Raw genomic sequence first — 22,777 nt, 5'->3', positions numbered from 1 at the left:
CTAGGGGTGTTCTTGGCCTCAGAGGAGCATCAGCTAATTAGTTGAGATCATGGGCTGTGAAACTACTCAGGCCAGTGACACTAGTACACTATATACTATCCAGGGAACCTGGGCCAATTGGTGTAATGTCTCTGAGCTTCTATTTACTTATCTATATATTGGGGGTATGAATAACACTTCCTTCCCAGGGCTGTTGAATTTATATCATCATATAAGATAGTAAGTATATATAGCATTTAGGCGTGATGGAGTGGTACATATTAAATATCATCATCATCCCTGGTCCACACAGGTGGATACCCATCTCTCCTAGACCATTTGTCACAAAGGTGAGCCCACTACCTCCAACAACAACCTTTTTCATCTCTGGACTTCTCTACCTAAGGCAGCTCCCCAGACAGTGTTGAAATCTGCTTCCCTCTTCTCCATACCCTGATGTTCAAGCTCTGGTCTTGGGGTCCAAGTTAACAAACATCATCTTTCACATGCCCAAACTTCAAATATTTGAAGACAGAGGTCCAGCCCCTGCAAAGACTCTTCCCAAGTCACTCAGATCAATGTGTGATTTGGTGCTCAGGTCTTATCTCAAAGGAAACAAAAAGCAAATCCTATTTTAAGGGATCTTGGCAATTTCTGCTGCTTCAGATCCACAGCATCTAATCCCATTTGCCAATAGGTCTTAGATTCCAAAGAAGCCCCAGTGTGACAACACAGCTAAACATTTGGACAAAACTGAGGGGTGCTGGTCATCACCGTTGCCAACTGAGTCCCCCAAACAAGTGAGCACTTGTTATGCCTTGCAGACAGGTCTCCCAGGAAAGATGTCTCCTCTACTGATTGGTGGGTGGTGGGGAGGGCAAATGACAAAAGCTTCAGCTCCATCCTTCTGCTATAGTCCCCCTACCACCCCACCATCACCTCTCACACAGCTGATCACACAGCCTCCTCCCTGGTCTCCCTGCCTCCTTTCTTGCTGTCCTTCTGTGTCAACCATGCCTTATATTTTCTATATTCTAGTGTTTTGACCTCTTGCTGACCCTGGAGGGACTGTCCCTCCACGAGTTAACTCCTGCCTCACCTGTTCCTTCCTGTGGAAACCAGGATAAGGGCTCTTGTCCACCTTTTCCCCTCCACTCCCTCTGCCTTTTTACTGACTCCAGGGGCTTCCCCATATGGCACCTGGGGTGTGGTGGGCTACTCCTCTTATGATGTGGGAGTATAACAAGGTGTATTTTTTCTTGGCAGTCGTCTCTTAATCTGTTGGCCTTGCTATACCTAAATAATAATAAAATCTATATTTTAAAACACTCTCCACAATCTGTTCCTCCTCTTGTGGAAACCTGTACCAGATGAGTGTACTCATTTCTCAAAACTCAACTCTGATCATCTTCTACCCTCTCCTGCCCACTTGAAAACTTTCAGTGGTGTCCTCTTCGCCTCAGGATAACATGGAAAATCCTCACAGTGGTATCCAGAGCCCTGCATGATCTGGACCGTCTCTCTGACCTCCACACTTGGATCCCACCTCTGGGCCTTTGCACTATCCATCTTCCTTGCTCTTCCCAACACTCTCCTCCCCAATCTGTGCGCCACTCTCCTAGCCCTCTTGATCTCAGCCTCCTTAGGGAGGTGTACTCTGACTCCTCCTTCCTCCAGTAATTCTTTTTCTTGGCACCCCTTCAGTTTCCTTCTCAAGATCCATTCATGTGCAAATGTATTAGTATTTCTTTGTTTACCATCTCCCCAACTAGAGCACTGCACCCCATGAGGGCAGGGGCTGCATCTATTATTCTGTCCCTTTGGTATCTATCCCAGCACTCAGAGAACAGTCAGCACTCAGCAAACACGAAACACTGAACGATTGTGCCAGGCTTTGTGCCACGTTCTGTTTATATTGACTCCTTTCATCTCCATGGCAACCCTGTGAGGTGGGAATTACCATCTCCATCCCATCAGGGAGGAAACAAAGACTCAGAGAGGTAAAGTAACCTACCCAGGGTCGCACAGCAACTCTCGTGGACAAGGGATCCAAACCTAGATCAGTCTGTTTGCCACAGTTGGGCTCTCTACTCCCCTGGGGCAGACCAACTCTCTCCATGACAGGACACTAACTGCCGCCCTGTGAAAATCACAGTTAGCTCTAAGCTTCCTTTTTGGTCTGGTAGATTCATCAACTCAGAGGATACAAGTCCAGAAGCTCAGATGAAAAAAGAAGTATCTTATCTAATATACCCTAACCAAGTCTCAGACCCTAATTTAAGCTACTGGAGCAAATTACATGATGGTGCAAACAAGACCTTTAAGTTGACAGCCATCTCCTCGAGCTCTTCTCTTCTTTAAATAGCAAAATTATGTGAAATAAATGTTCTCTGCTATTTTGGTAAATTACATGCTGTATATACACAACAAATGCCAAGAAATTGTGAGCCAACCTGTTTCAAAGCCCTCACACACTTAACGTATGTCACTGCGATTTTATCTTTCATATCACATTTTTCCACCCCCCAGCTTGGGATATCTTGGCTCCGATGGCTGATAAATACTTTTAGGAACCTGACTGATTCAAGATGTAGCCTGGCTTTCTGAGTATCATTTAGTGTCAAAGGTCTCTGTATGTCTGTCTTAAAACAAGTTTTCCTAAATAAAGGTGCCCTGGCTTCTAGTGGTGTGCCAGAGAAGGAGTTTGAACAGATCCTGGTTTACAACTGCAGGGGGGTAAGCCACTTTCTCAGAGTCACATTTCACAAAGTCAGTGTACTCTAAGCTCAGGCAGAAAGGTGACTTGAATGGAGCCGGGTTGAGGGAAGCTAGCATTCATTTTTTCCCGATTTTCCCATTAACCTTCTCAGTGGTCCTGCAAGCCCATTGTCATTCCCATTCCACAGATGAAAGCATCTGCAACAGGCTTACCAGATGCCACATGATCAATAAGAGCTCTGTAAATAGTTGCTATTATTATTTATATGTATTATTAAAGTAATAGATGTGCAGGTTTAAAATTGTCAATATTACAGGAAGGTCCAAGAAAAAAAATGCCCTTCCCATGCAAAAAGTCCCCCTTCCATGCAGTTCTTCCCCCAGAAGCAACCAGTCTTTCATTTATTAGGGATCCTTCTAGAATACCTAGAACTGTGGAAACATAAACGCAGCAGGACTTCTCAGACTTGAACACGCACACAAATTATCTGGGGACCTGGTTAAAATGCAGATGCTGACTCAGTAGGTCTGGGTTAGGGCCTGTAACTCTGAATTTCCAACAAGCTTGTAGGGGATACTGGGGCCGCTGGTTCAAGATCACATTTAAATCTTAGCAACAAAGGACCTAGATTACAAGGCCATATTCTAGTGTATTTAATAATAAACCCCAGGACACCCAGGTGGCTCAGTTGGTTAAATGTCTGACTATTGATTTCAGGTCAGGTCATGATCTCAGGGTCATGAGATAGAGCCCTGAGCTGGGCTCTGAGCTGGGTGTGGAGCCGGCTAAGGTTCTCTTTCTCCTTCTCCCTTGGCCTCTCTTCCCACCCTACTTGCACTCTCTCTCTCTCTAAAAAATAAAATAATAAGCCCCAGTCTTTTCCTGTTGGCTCTTATGGATTAACTTGTGTGTGTGTGTGTGTGTGTGTGTGTGTTTATTGTGATAAAATATACAAAAAATAAAAATCGCCATTTCGACAATTGTGTACATACCGTTAGCAGCCTTGAGTACATTCACATTATTGTACAACCACCACCACCATCCATCTCCAGAACTTTTCATCTTCTCCAGCTGAAACTCTGTCCCCATTAAACACTAACTCCTAGGACACCTGGTGGCTCAAAGCTCAAAGGTTGAGTTCAGGTCGTGATCCCGGGGTTCTGGGATCAAGTCCTGCATCAGGCTCTCCATGGGGAACCTGCTTCTCCCTCTGCCTATGTCTCTGCGTCTGTCTCTGTGTCTCTCATGAATAAATAAATAAAATCTTAAAAAATGACAAAATAAAAAGATAAACTGACTCCCTTTCTCCTGAGCCCCTGGCAACTGCTATTCTATTTTCTGTTCCTGTGAATTTGACTATTTTAGGCTTCCTTATATAGGTGAACTCTTTCATGTCAGACTTATTTCATTTAGCAGGGTATCTTCAAAGTTCATCCACATTGCGGCATGTGTGAGAATTTCTTCTTTTTTCAAGGCTGCTTCATATTTCATTGTATATACACACCACACTTTGTTTATCCATTCATCCATTGGTGGACACCTGGACTGTTGTGATATTGTGATACTGATCAACAATTTTTTAAAACATTTTCCTAAGTGGCTGTGCCATAATCTGTGTAATTATTCCCCTCATGATGATTGTTTCTGGTTTTGCTGCAAAAGCTTGCCAGCACCAGAAGAGACTATAGCAGAGTGGCTGAGAGTGGGGATTCTGAAATCAGATGGCTTTGCCAAAGTCCAGCTTAGACACCTACTATCTGACCTTAGGTAAGCTCCTGGCCCCTCTGTGCTTGACTATCCTCATCTGTAAAATGGGGTTAAGGACACCCCATTAGCAAACACTAATCTGCGAGATTACGTACGGTAATCAATGCAGAGCACAAACCTGGTACCTGGCATGGTAAGCTAACAATCCTTATCAGCAGTTGTTCATACAGTAACTCATCACCTGCTCGTGTCTGTCCCTGCATTGAATCGCCAGCAGCACGATTCTGAGTGGGAGCACAGAGCGCTTAAAATTTTGAAAGCTGTCACAGATTACCTTCCTTCAAGCTGCAGTGGTCACTATTTGCCACAAAAAGAGGTGTGGAGCTCTGGACAGTCCTTGAGGAGAGTGTGATACAAGCAGGATTCAGGGAAGATTATCAGGCCACATAGTCATTTCCTTCCGTGATATTACCCTCAGAGTCAAGGGTGATCCATCGATGTTCCCTTTATCCCTGAAAATGAGGTGATAATGCATGGAAATGTCCACTTCCTTCACTCATCTGATACTTCTCTATATTTCCGTCTCCTACAAGTATCTTAGGGGCTGTTTATGCTTCTGATTGGGAGGTTACTTCTTGGGGGACAAGGAGTCCCACCTGTTTGCAATTCTTTCCCATTTAATACCGCCCCTTACTCAGGGGGCTGCAGAGTTGAAACGTCACACACACACCCAGCTAGCCTTCCATGGTGTTTGTTATTTGTAGCATTTCTTACAATGTACAAGAGAGCTATGTAGTGATACACACACACGTACACATCTTTTTATTTATTTTTTTAAGATTTTATTTATTTATTTGACAGAGAGAGAGAGAGAGAGAGCACACAAGCAGGGGGAGCAGCAGGCAAAGGGAGAGGGAGAAGCAGGCTCCCTGCTCAACAGAGAGCCCGACACAGGGCTTGATCCCAGGACCCTGGGATCATGACCTGAGCCGAAGGCAGACACTTAACCCACTAAGCCACCCAGGTGCCCCCCTACGCACCTTTTTAAATGCCTCCTCCCCTCCCCAGCTGACTATGAGCACCACAGGAAGGAGCCTAAGTCTGTAGGAAATCCCTTGGAAATCCCAGCAAGTACCTTTGGACGTGCTACAAGGCAGGTGCTCAATAAATATTTGTTGAAAAAATGAACAAATGGATTCCAGTAACATCTGTGGCACTATTAAGGGTTGAGGATCTTTTTTTGGATGGTGAAACACACATAACAAAATTTATCATTGTAATCATTCGTAGGTGTATAGTTCTGTGGCATTAAATATGTTCACCCTGTTGCTCAACCAGCACCACCATCCATCTCCAGGACTGTTTCATCTTCTCAAACAGAAACTGTGAACCCATTAAACACTAACCCCCCATTCCTTCTCCCCCAGCCACTGACCATTGCTACTCTGCTTTGTCTCTATGATACTGACTACTCCAAGTATCTCAAAAGTGGAATCATAATATTTGTTGTTTTGTGACAGGCATATTTCACTTAGCATGACATTTTCAAGGTTTATCCACATTGTAGCATGCATTAACATTTCTTCCTGTGTAGGACTGAATAGTACTCCATTTTGTGAATGGACCACATTTTGATTATCCATCCATTCATCAACTGATAAACACTTGGATTGCTCCCACCTTTGGGGCTATCATGAATAACGCTGCAGTGAACATGGGCATACATTCACAATAGTGCATAACCATTACCTCTATCTGGTTCCAGAGAATTTTCATCACCCCAGAAGGAAACCCTGTACCATTAGAGAGTCATTCCACATTTCCCCTCCTCCCTAGTCCCTGGCAGACACTAATCTGCTTCCTGTCTCTGTGCATTTGCCTATTCTGGATAACTTCACCTCAATGGAATCCTGCAACATGTGACCTTTTGTGTCTGGCTTCTTTCACTCAGCATAATACTTCACCCATCCGTGTTATAGCAGGTGTCAGTGGTTTGAGGACTTTTATACAGTGGTGTGCTACAGACTATTCATATTAGTTCTAAGAGCAGATTGATAGTGAAGTGTTTAGAAATTTGGGGACCCTGTTAAACACTGACAGGTTGAAATTGGTCACATATTGTCATATGCTATACACCCTTATGGTTTGGGGGTTTTAGTTGAAATTCAGTTTATAGGCACACCACTGGCTTGGGAACACTCCCACAATCTCAATCAGCATGCCCCCTAAAGCTACTCCCAATAATGCATACTCAGAATAAAACTGCTCTTGCTGGCAAGTACTGCTTAAGTGAAGGCCCAGACCCCACCTTCTATCCAGATTTCTGGGCCTAAGACAGTCTGTCTCCTGGCCTTTGCTCTTAGGTGACATCTGCCTGCCAGCTCCAAGGGAGACTCCAGCTCCAGATGGCAGGGACATTTGCCTGAGCCCTGTATCACAGGGGTTCTGTGCCTCTCAGATAAGGCAGACGAGGGATCCCTGGGTGGCGCAGCGGTTTTGCGCCTGCCTTTGGCCCAGGGCGCGATCCTGGAGACCCAGGATCGAATCCCACGTCGGGCTCCCGGTGCATGGAGCCTGCTTCTCCCTCTGCCTGCGTCTCTGCCTCTCTCTCTCTCTCTCTCTCTCTCTCTCTCTCTCTCTCTCTCTGACTATCATAAATAAATAATAAAAAAAATAAAAAAAAAAAAGGCAGACGAGCAGCAGGTACCCACCTCAGGCAACAGAATAGAGGCTCCATTCCTCAGCCTGTTTCATGATTGGCATGGGGCAGGCATACATCAGAATCATTCATCTGGCTCCAATGCACTAAATCAGTCCCCAGATCAGCAACAACAGCACCACCTGGGAACGTGTCAGAAATGCAAGATCTCAGTTCCTGGCTAAGACCTACTGAATCGGACCCTCTGGGAGTGGGGCCCAGCCATTAGTGTTGTGACCAGCCTTGTTGGGGTTCTAAGGCTCCATCCAGATCAAAACCCTTGCACCAGTGTGATGACCTGCAGAGTTGTCAGTCAGTGTAGAATGAAGCTGTGCCTTTTGATTCCTGCTCCAAAACACACCATTTCCCACTGTCTGGCAAATCTTTCCCACATAGGCCAGTTCAGTTCAGGCCTCACATTCATTCCCCAGACACATGTGAATTCTGGGGAGAGAAACTGATGCCTGGTGATTAGGACCTCGGGCTCAAATACAAAAGCCAACCAGGTTGATCCTCAACTCCCTCAAGCTGTGTGACCTTGGATGAATGCCTTTACCTCCCTGAGCATATTTCCTCATCTGTAAAATGGAGACAACAGTAGTACCTAATTCATAGGTTAATTGTCAGGGTAATGGAAGAAAATGTGAAAGGCTTATAGCATAGCTCTTAGCATATAACAAGCACTCAATAAAAATAGCTATGCGGTTTGAGAACTATTTTCTAAGAAGTTTGAGGGAGGGGAATTCAATGTTTGTACAGTGCTTTAAATTTGTCTGCATAACTCTGGAGGGGCTTATTTGTAGCAAATACCATTGGTTCCTGTTGCATATCCCCTTTACCAGACTGGTGCATCTCCCAGGTGCCCCAGGATTGGCTGCTTACAGCTCACAGCTGCAGTCTGCTCTAGAAGATTGCCCTTGTTTGAGAGGAGCTGCCTCACCTGGGGACACCTGGGAGGTTATGCCCTTCACCACTGGGGTGATGTGCCAATAACCTATGTGAGCCCAGCGCCCCCAGGATTCTGGGTGGGACGATCTAAATGGCATAATTCACATTCCAGAGCTCCCCATCGGATCAGATTCCAGCAGAAACCACATCCCTGTTCAGCTTGTCCCCCTGCCTTGTCCTGCCACCCTCACTTCACAATGGAAGTACTTCCTTAACAAATAATTGCACAAGAATCCCCAACTCATTGTTTGCAGAAATAGAATTTATCATAAAATTCATTTGAAATCTCAAGAGAAAAAAAATGAAATCTCAAGAGACCCAGAATAGCCAATGCATTAAAATCAAAATAAGAACAAAATTGGAGGCCTCATACTTCCTGATTTCAATCCTGACTACAAAACTACAGTGGTACTGGCCTAAGGAAAGACATATAGACCATGGAATAGAATAGAGAGCTCAGATATAAACCCTCAGATATACAGCCAAGTGATTTTTTTTAAGATTTTATTTATTTATTCATGAGAGACAGAGAGAGAGAGAGAGCGAGAGAGAGAGAGGAAGAGACACAGGCAGAGGGAGAAGCAGGCTCCACGCAGGGAGCCCAACATGGGACTCGATTCTGGGTCCCCAGGATCACACCCCGGGCCGAAGGCAGTGCCAAACCGCTGGGCCACCGGGGATGCCCCAGCCAAGTGATTTTTGACAAGTGTGCCAAGACCATTCAATGGGAGTTGAAGGACAGTCTTTTCAACAAATAATGCTGGGAAAACTGAATTTCCACATGCAAAATAATGAAGCTGGACCCTCGCCTTACACCATACACAAAAATCAACTCAAATGGATCAAAGACTTAATCCTACAAAAATCTCTTAGAAGAAAATATAACGAAAAAGACTCATGGCATTGGATTTGGCAGGACTATGTCACAATTAAAAACTTGTATGCAGGGAATCCCTGGGTGGCTTAGCAGTTTAGTGCCCACCTTCGGCCTAGGGCGTGATCCTGGAGACCCGGGATGGAGTCCCTGCGGGGAGCCTGCTTCTTCCTCTGCCTGTGTCTCTGCCTCTCTCTCTCTCAATCTGTGTCTCTCATGAATAAATAAATAAAATCTTAAAAAAATAATAAAATAAAAACTTGTATGCATCAAAGGACATAGTCAACAGGGTGAAAAGGCAACCTGTGGAATGGGAGAAAATATTTGCAAATTACATCTTGGATAAGGGATTGATATCCAGAATATATCAACAACAAAAACCCCAAACAATCTGATTTTAAAATGGATAAAAGACTTGAACAAACATTTATTTCAAAGAAGATATACAAATGGCCAATAAACACATTAAAAGATGCTCAGTTTTAGGGAAATTCACATCAAAACCACAATGAGATACTATTTCACACCCATTAGAATGGCCTTTACCCAAAAAATGAAACACAGTATTATTGGCAAGGATATAGAAACATTGGAACTGTTCCCTTCATTGATCATGGGAATGTAAACTGGTATAGATGCCCTGGGAAACAATATGCAGGCTCCTCACAAAATTAAACATAGAATTATCATATGATCCAGCAATTCCACTTCTGTGTATAGAACCAAAAGAATTGAAAGCAGGGACTCAAACAGATATTTGCACACCCATGTTCATAAGCAGCATTATTCACAACAGCCAAAAGGCAGAAATAACCCAGGTGTCCACTGATGTATTAATGGATTAAAATTGTGGTATATCCATACAATGGAATAGTATTTAGCCTCAAAAAGGAAGGACATTCTGACACATGCTGCAACATGAATGAGTCTTGAGGATGTTATTCAAAGTGAAATGAGCCAGTCACAAAAGCACAAATACTGTATGATTCTACTTATATGAGGTAACTAGAGTAGTCGAATTGAGAGACAGAAAGTAGAATTGTGGTTAGTGGGGGTTGGAGGGAGAGGGGAATGGGGAGTCAGTGTTTCACAGGTAGAATTTCGGGTTGGGAAGATAAAGAATTCTGGATTTGGATGATGGTGATGGTTGTGCAACCGTGTGAACATGCTTAAAGCCACAGAATTGACACTTAAAAATGGTTGAAATGGCAAATTTTATTTTATGTATATTTTACCACCATTGGAAAAAAAAAGAGAATCCCACTATACAGCTCTGCTTCTAAGGAATCCAATTTATTTATTTTTTTTAAGATTTTATTTATTTATTCATAGAGACGCAGAGAGAGAGAGAGAGAGAGAGAGGCAGAGACAGAAGCAGGCACCATGCAGAGAGCCCAACGTGGGACTCGATCCAGGGTCTCCAGGATCATGCCCTGGACTGCAGGTGGTGCTAAACTGCTGCGCCACCGGGGTTGCCCAGGAATCTAATTTATCACACAATTATCACACCCCATTTAGAGAGGAGGTAAACTGAGGCTCAGAGTGACTATAGATATATCTTAGCCAGTGGGGATGACAATAGTCACCACCACTCAGGTTTCTGTGAGGATTAGATCAAATAATGATGTATGTAAAGATTTCTGATCAAAGAAGAGCATTACCTATCAGGATGTGAAAGAAGGAAAGCAGAAAGGAGTCATGGTAGCTTTGACTGAATTATGGTCGAATATTGGCAATTTTACATGGTTCAACCTAATAGAAGTGTTTGGTCCTTAAGCTGGACGGCAGATTCTATATAATTGTAAATGCTTTAAATATCTCAAAATAAAATGTTTTTATGGAATAAAAATTAGAGTGGGTAGGGAGAAATAGAAGGTTTTGGAGCTATAGCATCCTGTCTTTGGCTGGGAATATAAGGTTTATGATCTAACAGGCATCAGGCTTTGTGTCTCTTTAGCTGTGTGGCTGTGGGTGAGTCACGTGACTTCTAGGGCCTCCGTTTTCTTTTCTAGAAAGGGGTGATCACCTCCCAACCTCAGCAGTCGTGCAGATCGAATGCTGAAAACAACAGGTAGCCCGGGGCACAGAACATAAGCTCGATGCTGCTGGACTGTGGTGGTGGTGCTAAGACAGGATGGAGAGTTAGCTCCAGGCTTTTCTGTCAGACCAGAATGGCCTGCAAACCCCGTGCTCTGTGCTCAGCCCTACAGTTCTAGTCCAAGGCGAGCTTGACCACTCAAGCTTTCTGGGCCCAGCCTTGTCAGCGAATGGGGGTTCAGGTATTTGCAAAATTACTGTGATTTCATCTGGTTTTTTTTTTCTTTTCTCCAACTTCACAAGCAGGACATGTTCCCCATGCTTCTGCAATTTGAAACTTTACCCTTTCTATGTCAGAGTACCAGTTATTGCTTGGTGAAACACATGGAATAATGCAAGTTAATAAATAAATTAATAATAATGATAGTATATTTTACTTGCCTATTTCTCCTGTTTTACCTTGTTAAAACATTGCCCAAATTTACCCTCTAGCTATTCATGTCTGTGACATCCCAGAGTTCTTTTTTCAAAGCCTTGATGGGAACAGGCATTACTCACTCAATATCACTCTTATGACAAGAGGGACACCTCTATCCTATCTCTGCTATGACCCCAAAACCCACCACAGGGCTGGCAGACAGGAGTTTTGTATTTGGGAATGGAGGAGTTGGAAGGACACAGGTAATTTTGCTGCTGAACCCCAGATGACGTGATTGCTGCTCAGAAAAATCAAGGCTTTTCCAGAGTAACAAGAGCATAATTTGAGGGAATGTATTGCAAAGTGGAGTCCATGGGTCTCAAACTCAAAGGCCTACAGGGCCAGACAAAGGGGGTAAGTGCCACGTAAGAGGAACACAGAACACATGAGGATAAGTGGCAAAGGACCCTCAGGGCTGGAAGTAATTGGGAGAGGAGGAAATTGCCATCAAGTTTGGTGTGTCCTGTCTACAGGGAGCACACTACCCAGATCTAGCCACACAGCTCCCTTATAGGAACGTGGGCCCCAGATGACCAAATACTCTACTCTTTTTTCAAAAGGTAATCCCTCAGGGAGCCTGGGTGGCTCAGCGGTTTAGTGCCACCTTCAGCCCAGGGCCTGATCCTGGAGACCCAGGATCGAGTCCCACGTCGGGCTCCCTGCATAGAACCTGCTTCTCCCTCTGCTTATGTCTCTGCCCCTCTCTCTTTCTCTGTGTCTCTCATGAATAAATAAATAAAATCTTTAAAAAAAAAAAAGTAATCCCTCCACCCAATGTAGGGCTCAAACCTACAGCTGAGATCAAGAGTCACATGCTCTCTCTACCAACTGAGCCAGCCAGGTGCCCCAGATACTCTATGTTTTGAAGAGACATGAGATACCTGGCTTTTTACACTAATTCTCCCAATTTAAAAGCTTGGTCATCCACTTTAAGTTAAAAAGTAGTCTGGGCAGCCTTTTGTGGGCATAATGTAACCCCTAGGTGACCAAGTTGTTACCTCTGTTAGATACAGAAAGACAAATCTAAATTCTGAAACACATGTGATTCCAAACAGTATTTACATCTAGAACACAGATAACCTCTTTCACATAGCTTAACCTGTAAGTAGGGTCCCCCTGGAGTTGTGCAGTGCCCAACCTGTACGAATGTATGTGGCAGCCCTGATAAGTAACTCTTGAAGCTGTCAGATCCCCATCAGTCCAACTCAATAGAAATGCCAACCCCCTCCCCCCACATCAATTCTCTGAACCACAAGAAAAAGCCTTTTACCTGTCTTGGGCACAAGGGCTGTGCAGCAAGGCCATCGAAGGGAAGTTCTAGCTCTCATGACCAGATTTGCTCTGTCCTCTAGGGTGGTGAAATTCCGTCGCACGGGCGAGAGTGCAAGGTCAGAGGATGACACGGCTTCGGGAGAGCATGAGGTCCAGATTGAAGGGGTCCGCGCGGGCCTAGAGGCTGTCGAGCTGGACGATGGGGCAGCTGTGCCCAAGGAGTTTGCCAATCCCACTGACGGTGAGAGAGAGGGCTCTGCAGTTGGGACATCAGCCTGGACCACAGTCAGGGGCTCTGACGTGCCAGTGTTACCTCCCCAGATCGTGCTCTCAGAGGCATCTAGTGAAGGGGCAGGTAGGAGGGCCTGGAGGGCCCAGAGGTGACACTAGAAGTGTGGGCTGGGCCTACATGGCTTCCTCCAGCAGATAAGGTTACATCATAATCCCTGCCAGTCAGCTTCATTGCATAACACCCAGCAGAGGACAGCAGCAACAATGATGGTGTTGGTGGTGATGGTGATGATGGTGGTGGTGATGGTGATGATGATGATTATGAAGATGAGGAGGAGAAGGAGGATAGTGATGATGACCATGGTGGTGGTGGTGGTGGTGATGATAGTGTAATGATGATGGTGGTGATGATGAAGGTGTTGGTGATGAGGGTGATGATGACCATAGTGACAGGAGCAGCTGACACTGCCTGAGGATTTACTCTGGGCCAGGCACTCTGCTAAGCACTTTACACATATTACCCATTTAATCTTCACACCAGTTCCAACTGGAACTATTATACTTATCTTCCCCATTTTGTAGAAGAGAAAACTGAAGCACAGAAAGACTAAGTATCTTGCCGAGGGTCACACAGCTAAAAATTAGCAAAGCTGGGTCTACAGCTGGGCAATGTGGCCTCAAAGCCCATATTCCAACCCATGACCTTGTGCTCCTCTGAGTAGAACTGGTCAAACAAGACACCTGAGGTGGTACCATGGGACCTCGTCTCCCCTCATATATGATGCTGATGGATGAAAGCATTCCATGCATTCCTGCAAGGCCCCAGATTCCCAACATGAGAGAGGGTTAATGTCTTAAACCCAAAGCCTAGTTGGGTTGGGAGATCTAAGGAGGCAATGACCAGGAGGGGGCAGGTAGTGGTTGGGAGCAGTGTCTACTCCCAACTGATCTGGGCTCAGCTCCCAGAGCTACAGTGTGGCAACTGTGTGACACTGGGCAAGTCCATGTCCTCCTCTGCAAAATGGAGCTGGGACTGGGTCTGAACTAATAGTTGAGCAGGACTAAGTGGGGTAGTGTACATCAATGTCTTTCTGCAGTGCCTGGCCCACAGTGAGCAATCAGACACACACACCATTACTCTACGTATTATTATTCTTATTATTGAGGACTCTGTAGGACTCACTCTGCTTTCTCCATATTTTTTGCTGGAGGAAACCAGCCCCTGCTGATGTGATAAACACCGGCTCACACTTCTGGAGAAAATCATGATTGATGTAAGAGATCCATGGTTGAAATTCTAAAAAGATGAAAACTCCCAGTGGGGAGCTGATGAGATCCTCAGAGGCAGCCCACAGAAGGGCCACCCAGCACGCTCCCTTTAGTATTTTTATTTTTTTAATTAAGTTTTTTGGAAACCATTTTAGGGTTACAGAAAAGCTGCAAACATAGTTCTGAGAGCTCCCACATACCCTTCATGCAGCTTCCCCCGACGCTAACATCTTACCTGGTCATGGTGCATTTGCTAAAACTAAGAAACCAACACTGTGTCGTCCTATTTACTAAACCCCAGTTTATTCAGACTTCACCAGTTTTTGCAGCAGTGCTGTTGCAGGACGTAGACCAGCCTAGTAGATTATGTTTAGTCATTATATTTTTTTGAAAATACTTACTAGCATATCAATTACCTCCTACTTTTTCTGAGCGCACAAATAACATATTTGTTTGGAAAAGTTAAAAAGTGAATGCTATCCTCAAAGATGATTCTGTTAACGATTTTTGAACCCTTGTCTTTCTTCCCCTGCATGGCGCACACGTACGTTTCTAATTCTATCACAAAGGCCCCTTTTAATGATGCATACCTCTCCCCAGTTAAATTTTTAACTTCACAGTATAATGTGGACAGCATCATCGGAGTGCAGCAGCACTTTGCTTTTAAAAAGTCTTTCTTGCTTTCTCAACTATGGAAGCGATGCATTGTTGAAGACAGCTAAAATCTCATAGGATTTCTCTCTTGCTCTCTCCAAAGACAACAGAAATGAAACCACAATTCAAGTTAGGTATGCATTCCATGCATTGACACATACATGCATCCATATGCATACACGTACACACAGGCATGTACATTTCCGAGAAGAAAAGCGTAGTAAATATGCTGCCCATTTTGCTTTGTTTTAAAAAATTAATTAGCAATATGTTGTGTGCATCTTTCTATATCTGCACATTCTTTTTAACAGGCAGGTCACATTTTATAATGTGGATATATAAAAATTTATATATAATTATGATATGTATAGTAATTTATCTAACCAACCCTTGTTGAGAGACATGCTGGGTTTTCCAGTTTTCCCTTTTACAAACAATGTTGCAGTGGACTTTGTAGCTGGAATGTTTTTCTAGGATAACACTGCTAGGAGTGGTGTGCTGCCTTTACTAAGTTTGACTGAAACGCCTTCCCCCACCCTGCACTCCCACATGAGGATAATTGCAGGATGCACTCATTCCTTCCTCCCGTCTCCCTTTCTCCTTTCCAGATACTTTCATGGTGGAAGATGCGGTGGAAGCCATTGGGTTTGGAAAATTTCAATGGAAGCTGTCTGTTCTCACAGGCTTGGCTTGGGCAAGTATTTCTGGGAGCGGTGACCTTACATTCAGTCTCCAGGAAACCTTCATGCTATTCAGCTGGGTTCCAGGGCAGGGGCTGTGAGGAAGGACATAATTCTATCCACATGGAACCTTTGCTTGAATCACCAAAAGTTTATGTTGAGTGATGCTGGTGATCATGAAGATCTGGCCTTGGCCGGAGTTTAGGTGTGGTTGGTCATTGCCCTCAAGGTAGATTTGAAGTTACTAGCTAATTAAGTGGTTCTCAACCCTTTGGGGGCTCAGGGCTGCCATAAGATTATGATGTCTTCTGTGGAGCTTACCCTAGATAAACATGCACAAACGAAAATGTGCCTTCTGCTTTAAGAGGTTCATGACCCCTTGTTATAAATCTAACCTACCTCCAGAGAAGAACACATCTAGACCTTTAATGCAACTGAAACTGATTTTTGGTGAATGTTGCAAGATGGTGAGCTAACCTATTTTTTCAAATGGATCTCCAAATTCCCCGCATCACTGTCCGCCCCCCCCCCCCCAATTTAAAAAGCCGTCTTTTATCTATCGCATTTCCATGGCCAAGGAGGTCTGCTTCTGGACTCTCGTTTCTGTCTACTCTCAAGAAGGTACCATGATGTGTAATTACCAGGGTTTTCTAGTGTGTGTTAATATATTAAAAGCTTGTACTTGTTAAATATACTGACAATTCTACATGAACAATGACCTATGCACCAAAGATAAACTAGTCTTTAATTGAGCTAAAGAGAAAAGATCATTGTCTCTCTACCTCTGTAAAAAGTTTTTCTCAGGTTTTAGAAATATAATGCTTCCCCACTTCATTTGAGGAGCACCCCTATTTTTTTAAACACAGAAACACACACACAGAATGTTAGATGCCTCTTCGTCAATTCCTGCATGGTACCTACCGTCTGAGCTACCGGACCTCCGGGTGTGTTTTGATGTGTGGTAGGGCGCACAGCAGCCAGTGGAGGAGGAGGGCTCCGCATGCTCAGGGGTCACGGACTGGGGCGCAGCCACCCCCAGCCCTGGGCGCATCCTGGCCTTATGATGTTCCCTTCCTCCCTGCAGATGGCCGATGCTATGGAGATGATGATTCTGAGCATCCTTGCTCCACAGCTGCACTGCGAGTGGAGACTCCCCAGCTGGCAAGTTGCATTGCTGACCTCGGTAGGCAGCCCCGCAGCTCTCTTCTATCGCATTCAGGACACCCGTAGGGCATTATGTGGGGGTGTCTCCCTCTCTTGCTGCTGCCCAGGGCTCAGCAGCAAAGAATTAAGCCCTGGTTAGAAACAACGTGACCCCAGCTTCCTTTACCCCGCCGTGTACCTCACATATCCCGGCAGGTTTGCAGCCAGCACTGCCGCACCCAGGGGGCCAATGACTTGGAGTCCCAGACATTCTACTCAATTACCGGGTAGTTGGAACCCACCTGGACGTAAACCTCATAAGCCTCACTTGACAGCAAAAAGGAGATACCAATTCCTCTTTCACGAGGGTGATCTGGGGATTGAAACAACACAGTGCCTGACACATAGTAGATGCTCAATAAATGGTAGGGAGCACAGCTCCCTGAATTAACACTTGAAGGAGAGTGAGGGAGAATCCGGAGTATTAGGGGAGTTCAGCAGCAACCCTCTAAAAGGGAGGGGAATGGCCAGGCTGGATAAGAGAGTAATAATGATGGTACAAAAGCTAATATTTGAGTTCTCACTGTGCAAAGGGCTTTACAGAGATTACATGCAATCTATGCTCAATATATATTGTGCTCTTTAATTCTCACAACCCTAGGAGGTAGATACTATTATTAGCTTAGGAAAATGAGGCACAGGAAGGTTAAATCACTCACAAAAGGTCACACAGCCTGGCTACCGGCAGGTACAGTAATTGCTAAGCAGGAGCACCTCCCAGAATGCTGTAACTGTTCTGGAATGGCTTGAGCACCTTCAGCAACCAGGCCTGGTCTGATATTAGAAGTAAACTTGTGCAGCCCCATGGGAGGAGGTGTAGAGACACATACAGGAGCCTTTAGTGGTTTAGTCACTTAGATGTGTGACCTTGAATGAGGCACTTTACAGCTCTTCTACATCTCTTCCAAAATGGGGGTGATAATGCCTGTTTCCCTGCAAAAGAGCAGCAAAATACACACAGTGCCTAGTGTATGGTAGGGGTTGAGTAACTGATACTTCTCTCTCGGATTTCTGATTCTCACTGATACCCCCTGAAGCATACCCAACAGGGCCATGTTTTTGCACTGAGGAGCCTTTCTCAGCTGTAACAATCACCATTTACTGAGCCCTTACTGTGTCCCAAACACTGTGCTGCGGGTTTGGCATACATTGTCTTTTTAACCTTCTTAACCTTGTGAAAGAGGTGCTCTTATCACTCCCATTCTCACAGATATGGAAACTAAGGCTCAGAGAGGTGTGATGACTTCCCAAGCTCACACAGCCTATAAGAGGCAGAGCTGAAATCCAGGTCTGTAAGACTCAGAGTCTCAACTCCCAGCTATAGCCCTGGACTACTTCCTTATGGTAGAAAATTTGGACTCATGGGCTTGGCGATGTTGTGAAGTTTCAAAGTTTCATGGCCAAGTTTCTGCGGAAAATTTAGAGCGCCGCAGGAGTTGCTTTACTTGCATAACATACATAAAGAGGATAATGGGGACTACATTATTGTCATAAGAAATATGGTGCAAGTTACCGTAATTAGTGTGGTATAGACCAGTGCTCTGCAGGGCCTAGATCTCTCCTTCGGGAGAGGAAATGTGGCAGAATTATGTTGTTTGTGGGGAATGCTTAATTCTTCCTTGGTGCAAGGATATCCCTTAGCACATAATTAAGGCAACGCTTCATCCCTACACAGCAATCTCCAAACATTTTTTTTTTAGATTTTATTTATTTATTCATGAGAGACACAGAGAGAATGGCAGAGACACAGGCAGAGGGAGAAGGAGACTCCCAGTGGGGAGCCGGATGTGGGACTCCATCCCAGGACCCCGGGATCATGACCTGAGCCAAAGGCTCAGGCTCAACCACTGAGCCACCCAGGAATCCCAATTTTCAAACATTTTTGCTGTAGGTTATCTAGAAAAGAATTTTCTAAAAATTATGCAGACCCCACGACCCTCAAAGGGTTTTAAGTTGACATTAAATATCTTTATTTTATTTTTTTTAACTTTTTTGACATTAAATTTTTTAAAGTTTTATTTATTTAAGTAAACTTTACACCCAATGTGGGGCTCAAACTCACGACCCTAAAATCAAGAGTTGCACGCTCCTCCGACTGAGCCAGCCAGGCACCCCAACATTAAATGTTTTTAAATTGTAGGTTGCAGATTCTATGACTTCTGGTGTAGAGATATTTAAAAAATTAAGTAAAATTTCATATCCACTTTTTGAAATATGTCCAATGGAATTGAAATACATGTCTGATACCAATGTCCTCTGTTTTAAAATAACATGAATAAGGTCATCAGAATTACTTGGAAATTTTGCATTATTTTGTGTTCTTCTTGGACTGTTATTTTCATTCCATGTCTTCATTTTTTTTTTTTTTTAAGATTTTATTTATTCGGGCAGCCTGGGTGGCTCAGCGGTTTAGCACCGCCTTCAGCCCAGGGCGTGATCCTGGAGACCCAGGATGGAGTCCCACATCGAGCTCCCTGCATGGAACCTGCTTCTCCCTCTGTCTGTGTCTCTGCCTCTCTCTGTGTCTCTCATGAATAAATAAATAATACCTTTAAAAAAAAGATTATCTTTTAAAAAAAGATTTTATTTATTCATTCATGAGAGACACAGAGAGAGGCAGAGACACAGGCAGAGGAAAAGCAGGTTCCCTGTGGGGAACCCAATGTGGGACTCAATTCCAGGACCCTGGGATCAGGCCCTGAGCCAAAGGCAGACAGTCAACCACTGAGCTACCCAGGTGTCCCCATTTCTCCATGTTTTATCCTAGCAATGTTTTACTCTGCTCGAAAGCATGTCATTTGTCACCTGTCAGAATTTCCCAGGCCAAAATATATAAATTCTAAATTATTGTTTTTAATTTTCTGAGCTCATAAAGCTCTTAAGTGTTGACATTTTTCTCCTGCACTGAGTTATCATGATAGTTTTTAGTTATATGCAATAGACCAAAACAAGAAAAAATGAATTTTGATAAATAGCTGTTGAACACAAGTGAATTTTTATCAGGAACATACCTCTTAATGAGTGGTATGGAGTGTCTCTCAATTACATCATGTATTCTTAGATGATTACTTTCTACTAAAGTAAGATGGGGTTTAGCAGCAATTCCCTTCCTATTTTTCATTTTTAGCTTATTTACATATCAAAATTGAGGGGGGACTGAAGGAGTTTTGTAACAACTCAATAAACTAATGCCACTTGTTTTTTTTTTCAGCGACTTCCAAGTTATATGGTAAAGAGCATACAGCAACTGCTTATGAAAGATTATTTTCAGTGATCTGATTTACTGATGGCTTCATTAGGTTCTCTTTCAATTTGGTTTAAAATAATAAAAAGGAATTGGAAACTAGATGAGTCGCAAAAGGATTTGTATCTTGTCATTGGTGTCCTTTTTGAGGTGTTCTGAAAGGTTTAGCCTCGAAGCATTGCCCTGTGAGATGCACTGCGGAGATGGGAGGGTGGGGTAATGAGAAGTGGGAGGGGGTGGTTGAAAAAGGTGGGGCAGGAAACAGACAAGAGCCATAGCTTGTTCTCAGGAAAGAGTCTGTATGGAAGTTGAGGACCTGGAAATTAATTCTTTTAAAACTAGCCATGTCTGCTTGGAGCACCTGGCTCTGTGTAGCCTCCATTTGCAGCCCACTGCCCAAGGACATGCCTGTGGTTTTGGGGCAGTGCCTTCACCTCTTTGAGCCTCAGTTGCCTTATTTGCAAAATGGGGATGATAATGGCACCCACCTCGAAGGGCCACCATGAACTTTGGGTAAGATGTGAGTACAAAGCATTTAGTGTGCTGTCCTATACTCGGAGAGGACAAGGATAGGCACAGGTATGAAGGCTCCAGTCAGCCTTCCTGGGTTTAAGATCTGGCTCTACCCTCTGTTCCTGGGATATGGAGTAGGTTTCTTAGCTCTCTGAGCCTCAGGCTTCCCAACTATAAAATGGGTATAATAATTTAAACTGCATCAGCTCTGTTCAAAAATTAACAATGTAACAGTGACTTTGTGGGGCACACCAAGAGCTCTCCATGAGTGCTTCGGCTTACAAATAGCTTACAGTTCTTTTTTTTTTTTTAAGGTTTTATTTATTCATGAGAGACAGAGAGAGAGAGAGAGAGAGAGAGAGGCAGAGACACAGGCAGAGGGAGAAGCAGGCTCCATGCAGGGAGACTGATGCCGGACTCAATCAGGCCCTGGGCCAATAGCAGGCGCTAAACCGCTGAGCCAGGGATCCCAACCTTCTGTCTTCTGTTTTTCTCACTCTCCAAGCTCTACCTTTGAAATTTTCTTAGCAACAGGGTGAGACATTTCTTTGGTAGGTGAGAAATTGTTCAGATGCTAGTTCTGCACCTATACTGCCCAATCCCAGCTCAGGTAGTGCTGCTTACACCTGTGTGACCCTGGCCAAGGGATGTCCCCTCTCTGAGTCTCAGTTTCCTCATCTGTAAAACAGGGATAATGATATTACCCACCCCACAAGATTGTTGTGGGGCTTAAATAGTAACACGAAGAGCCCAAACAGTGTTTGTACCTTAACAGGATCTCAGCCAGTGTTGGCTCATCACTCAGACCAGGACGTGATATCACAGGTTCAAGTCATTGTTCCTCTTCTCTGCGATGCTCCGTGTCACTAACAGACCCTGTCTTTCCATCCACAGGTAGTCTTTGTTGGCATGATGTCCAGCTCTACGCTCTGGGGAAACATCTCAGACCAGTATGGCAGGAAAACAGTAAGGCAACCTCTCCTAAGTGCATGTCCTCTGGGTTATCTCCATGGTGGTGTTGACAAGCAGCAAAACAGTGCTACTTAGCATTTGGGAGGCCCGATGAGCTCTGTCAAAATGCAATGAGAAGACATTGGCTCTGAGGCCATGGACTCTCGAAAACACACATGCCTAGTGAGGCCCAAGCATGTACATTTCAGAATGCAGAAGATGCCACTGGTGCCCACCCGGGTCCCCTTGGCACCCACTATTTCCTTACACAAGGCTGGGGGAAGTCAAGGGCTGGTAGATGAAGTTGTCAACTTTCTTGCCCTAAATGAATCATCTCCTAATCCCAGCAGCACTGAGCTCCGGGATCCGTGGGAACTTGCTCATGAAGGTACCTTGAATTGTCTGCTTTCCCCACTCCTCCTGGGATCACCACCTAAATAAACTGTTTGTACTAGAATTCTTGTGTCAGGGTCTGCTTTGGGGGAAGCCCAGCCTCAGATATGACATGAAATGGATTTGCAAACAAGGAAGAAGGGAACTTACAGGTCTGGCATTGCATTGAGCTCGTACTGTTTGATTCACTTGTTACTGCATGGTCCCCTTTGTATTTTACACTGCTCTGGTTTTGCTAGGCTGCACTTGGGTGCTTTGATTCCTTCGGCATGTGAAGTTACAGTTCTCCAAACTATAAACTTGGGCCTGATGGGAGAAAAGAGCTTTGTAGATCTAGAAGCTTTCCTTGGTTAAGGGCCCTGCTCAGGAATAGCTGCCACTCCGGTAGTGCATTCTGAGTGATTGCACCTGCTGACTGCTTTATTGTTCTTTTTTCTGGACTCTTCTCTTCAGTCTGCAGCTTCTTGGGAGGCAGGGTGGTATAGTGGTTACATGCTTGGGCTCTGGAATCAGGTGGATCTGGGTTCAGTTGCGACCCTGCCACTCCTGGCTGTGTGACCTTGGGCAAGTGAATTGACCTCTCTGAGGATCAATTTCTTCATATGTCTAAAGAAAAAAAATAACAGATTCTACATTTGAGGGTTGAGATCTTAGGCGTGAATGGCTTTATACCATGCCAGGCACATCATAGGCACAGGACATACGTGAGCTGGCATTGCAATGAAAGCATTTCTGACAAGTTCCCAGGTGATGCCGATGCTGCTGGTCCGGAGCCCATACTTTGAGAACTATTGACTTAGACTAATGTAGATAGCTAAAAAAAACTTAGAATTCTGTTAGGAAAGAATGGAGACATGGATGCTGAAGAGGTAACAGTTGGGGTCCACTATAACCAGCACACCAGGGACTGGAAATAACACAGTACCT

At 44.4% G+C, this 22,777-nt stretch overlaps 1 protein-coding gene across 2 annotated transcripts in view; it reads left to right on the top strand.

The window, feature by feature from the left end:
* Positions 1-22,777, top strand: part of SVOP (SV2 related protein) — a 71,032-nt gene that overhangs the window by 6,518 nt on the left and 41,737 nt on the right. For both annotated transcript variants that reach the window (XM_055322447.1, XM_055322446.1), the window contains 4 exons: positions 12,793-12,953; positions 15,475-15,560; positions 16,631-16,729; positions 21,401-21,472. In XM_055322447.1, coding sequence (XP_055178422.1) covers positions 12,793-12,953; positions 15,475-15,560; positions 16,631-16,729; positions 21,401-21,472 — 418 coding nt within the window. The remainder of the gene's footprint in view (positions 1-12,792; positions 12,954-15,474; positions 15,561-16,630; positions 16,730-21,400; positions 21,473-22,777) is intronic.

This window comes from Nyctereutes procyonoides, unplaced genomic scaffold, assembly GCF_905146905.1.
Source record: "Nyctereutes procyonoides isolate TBG_1078 unplaced genomic scaffold, NYPRO_anot_genome, whole genome shotgun sequence".
NCBI lineage: Eukaryota > Metazoa > Chordata > Mammalia > Carnivora > Canidae > Nyctereutes > Nyctereutes procyonoides.
This window is presented reverse-complemented; position numbering and strand designations above follow the sequence as displayed.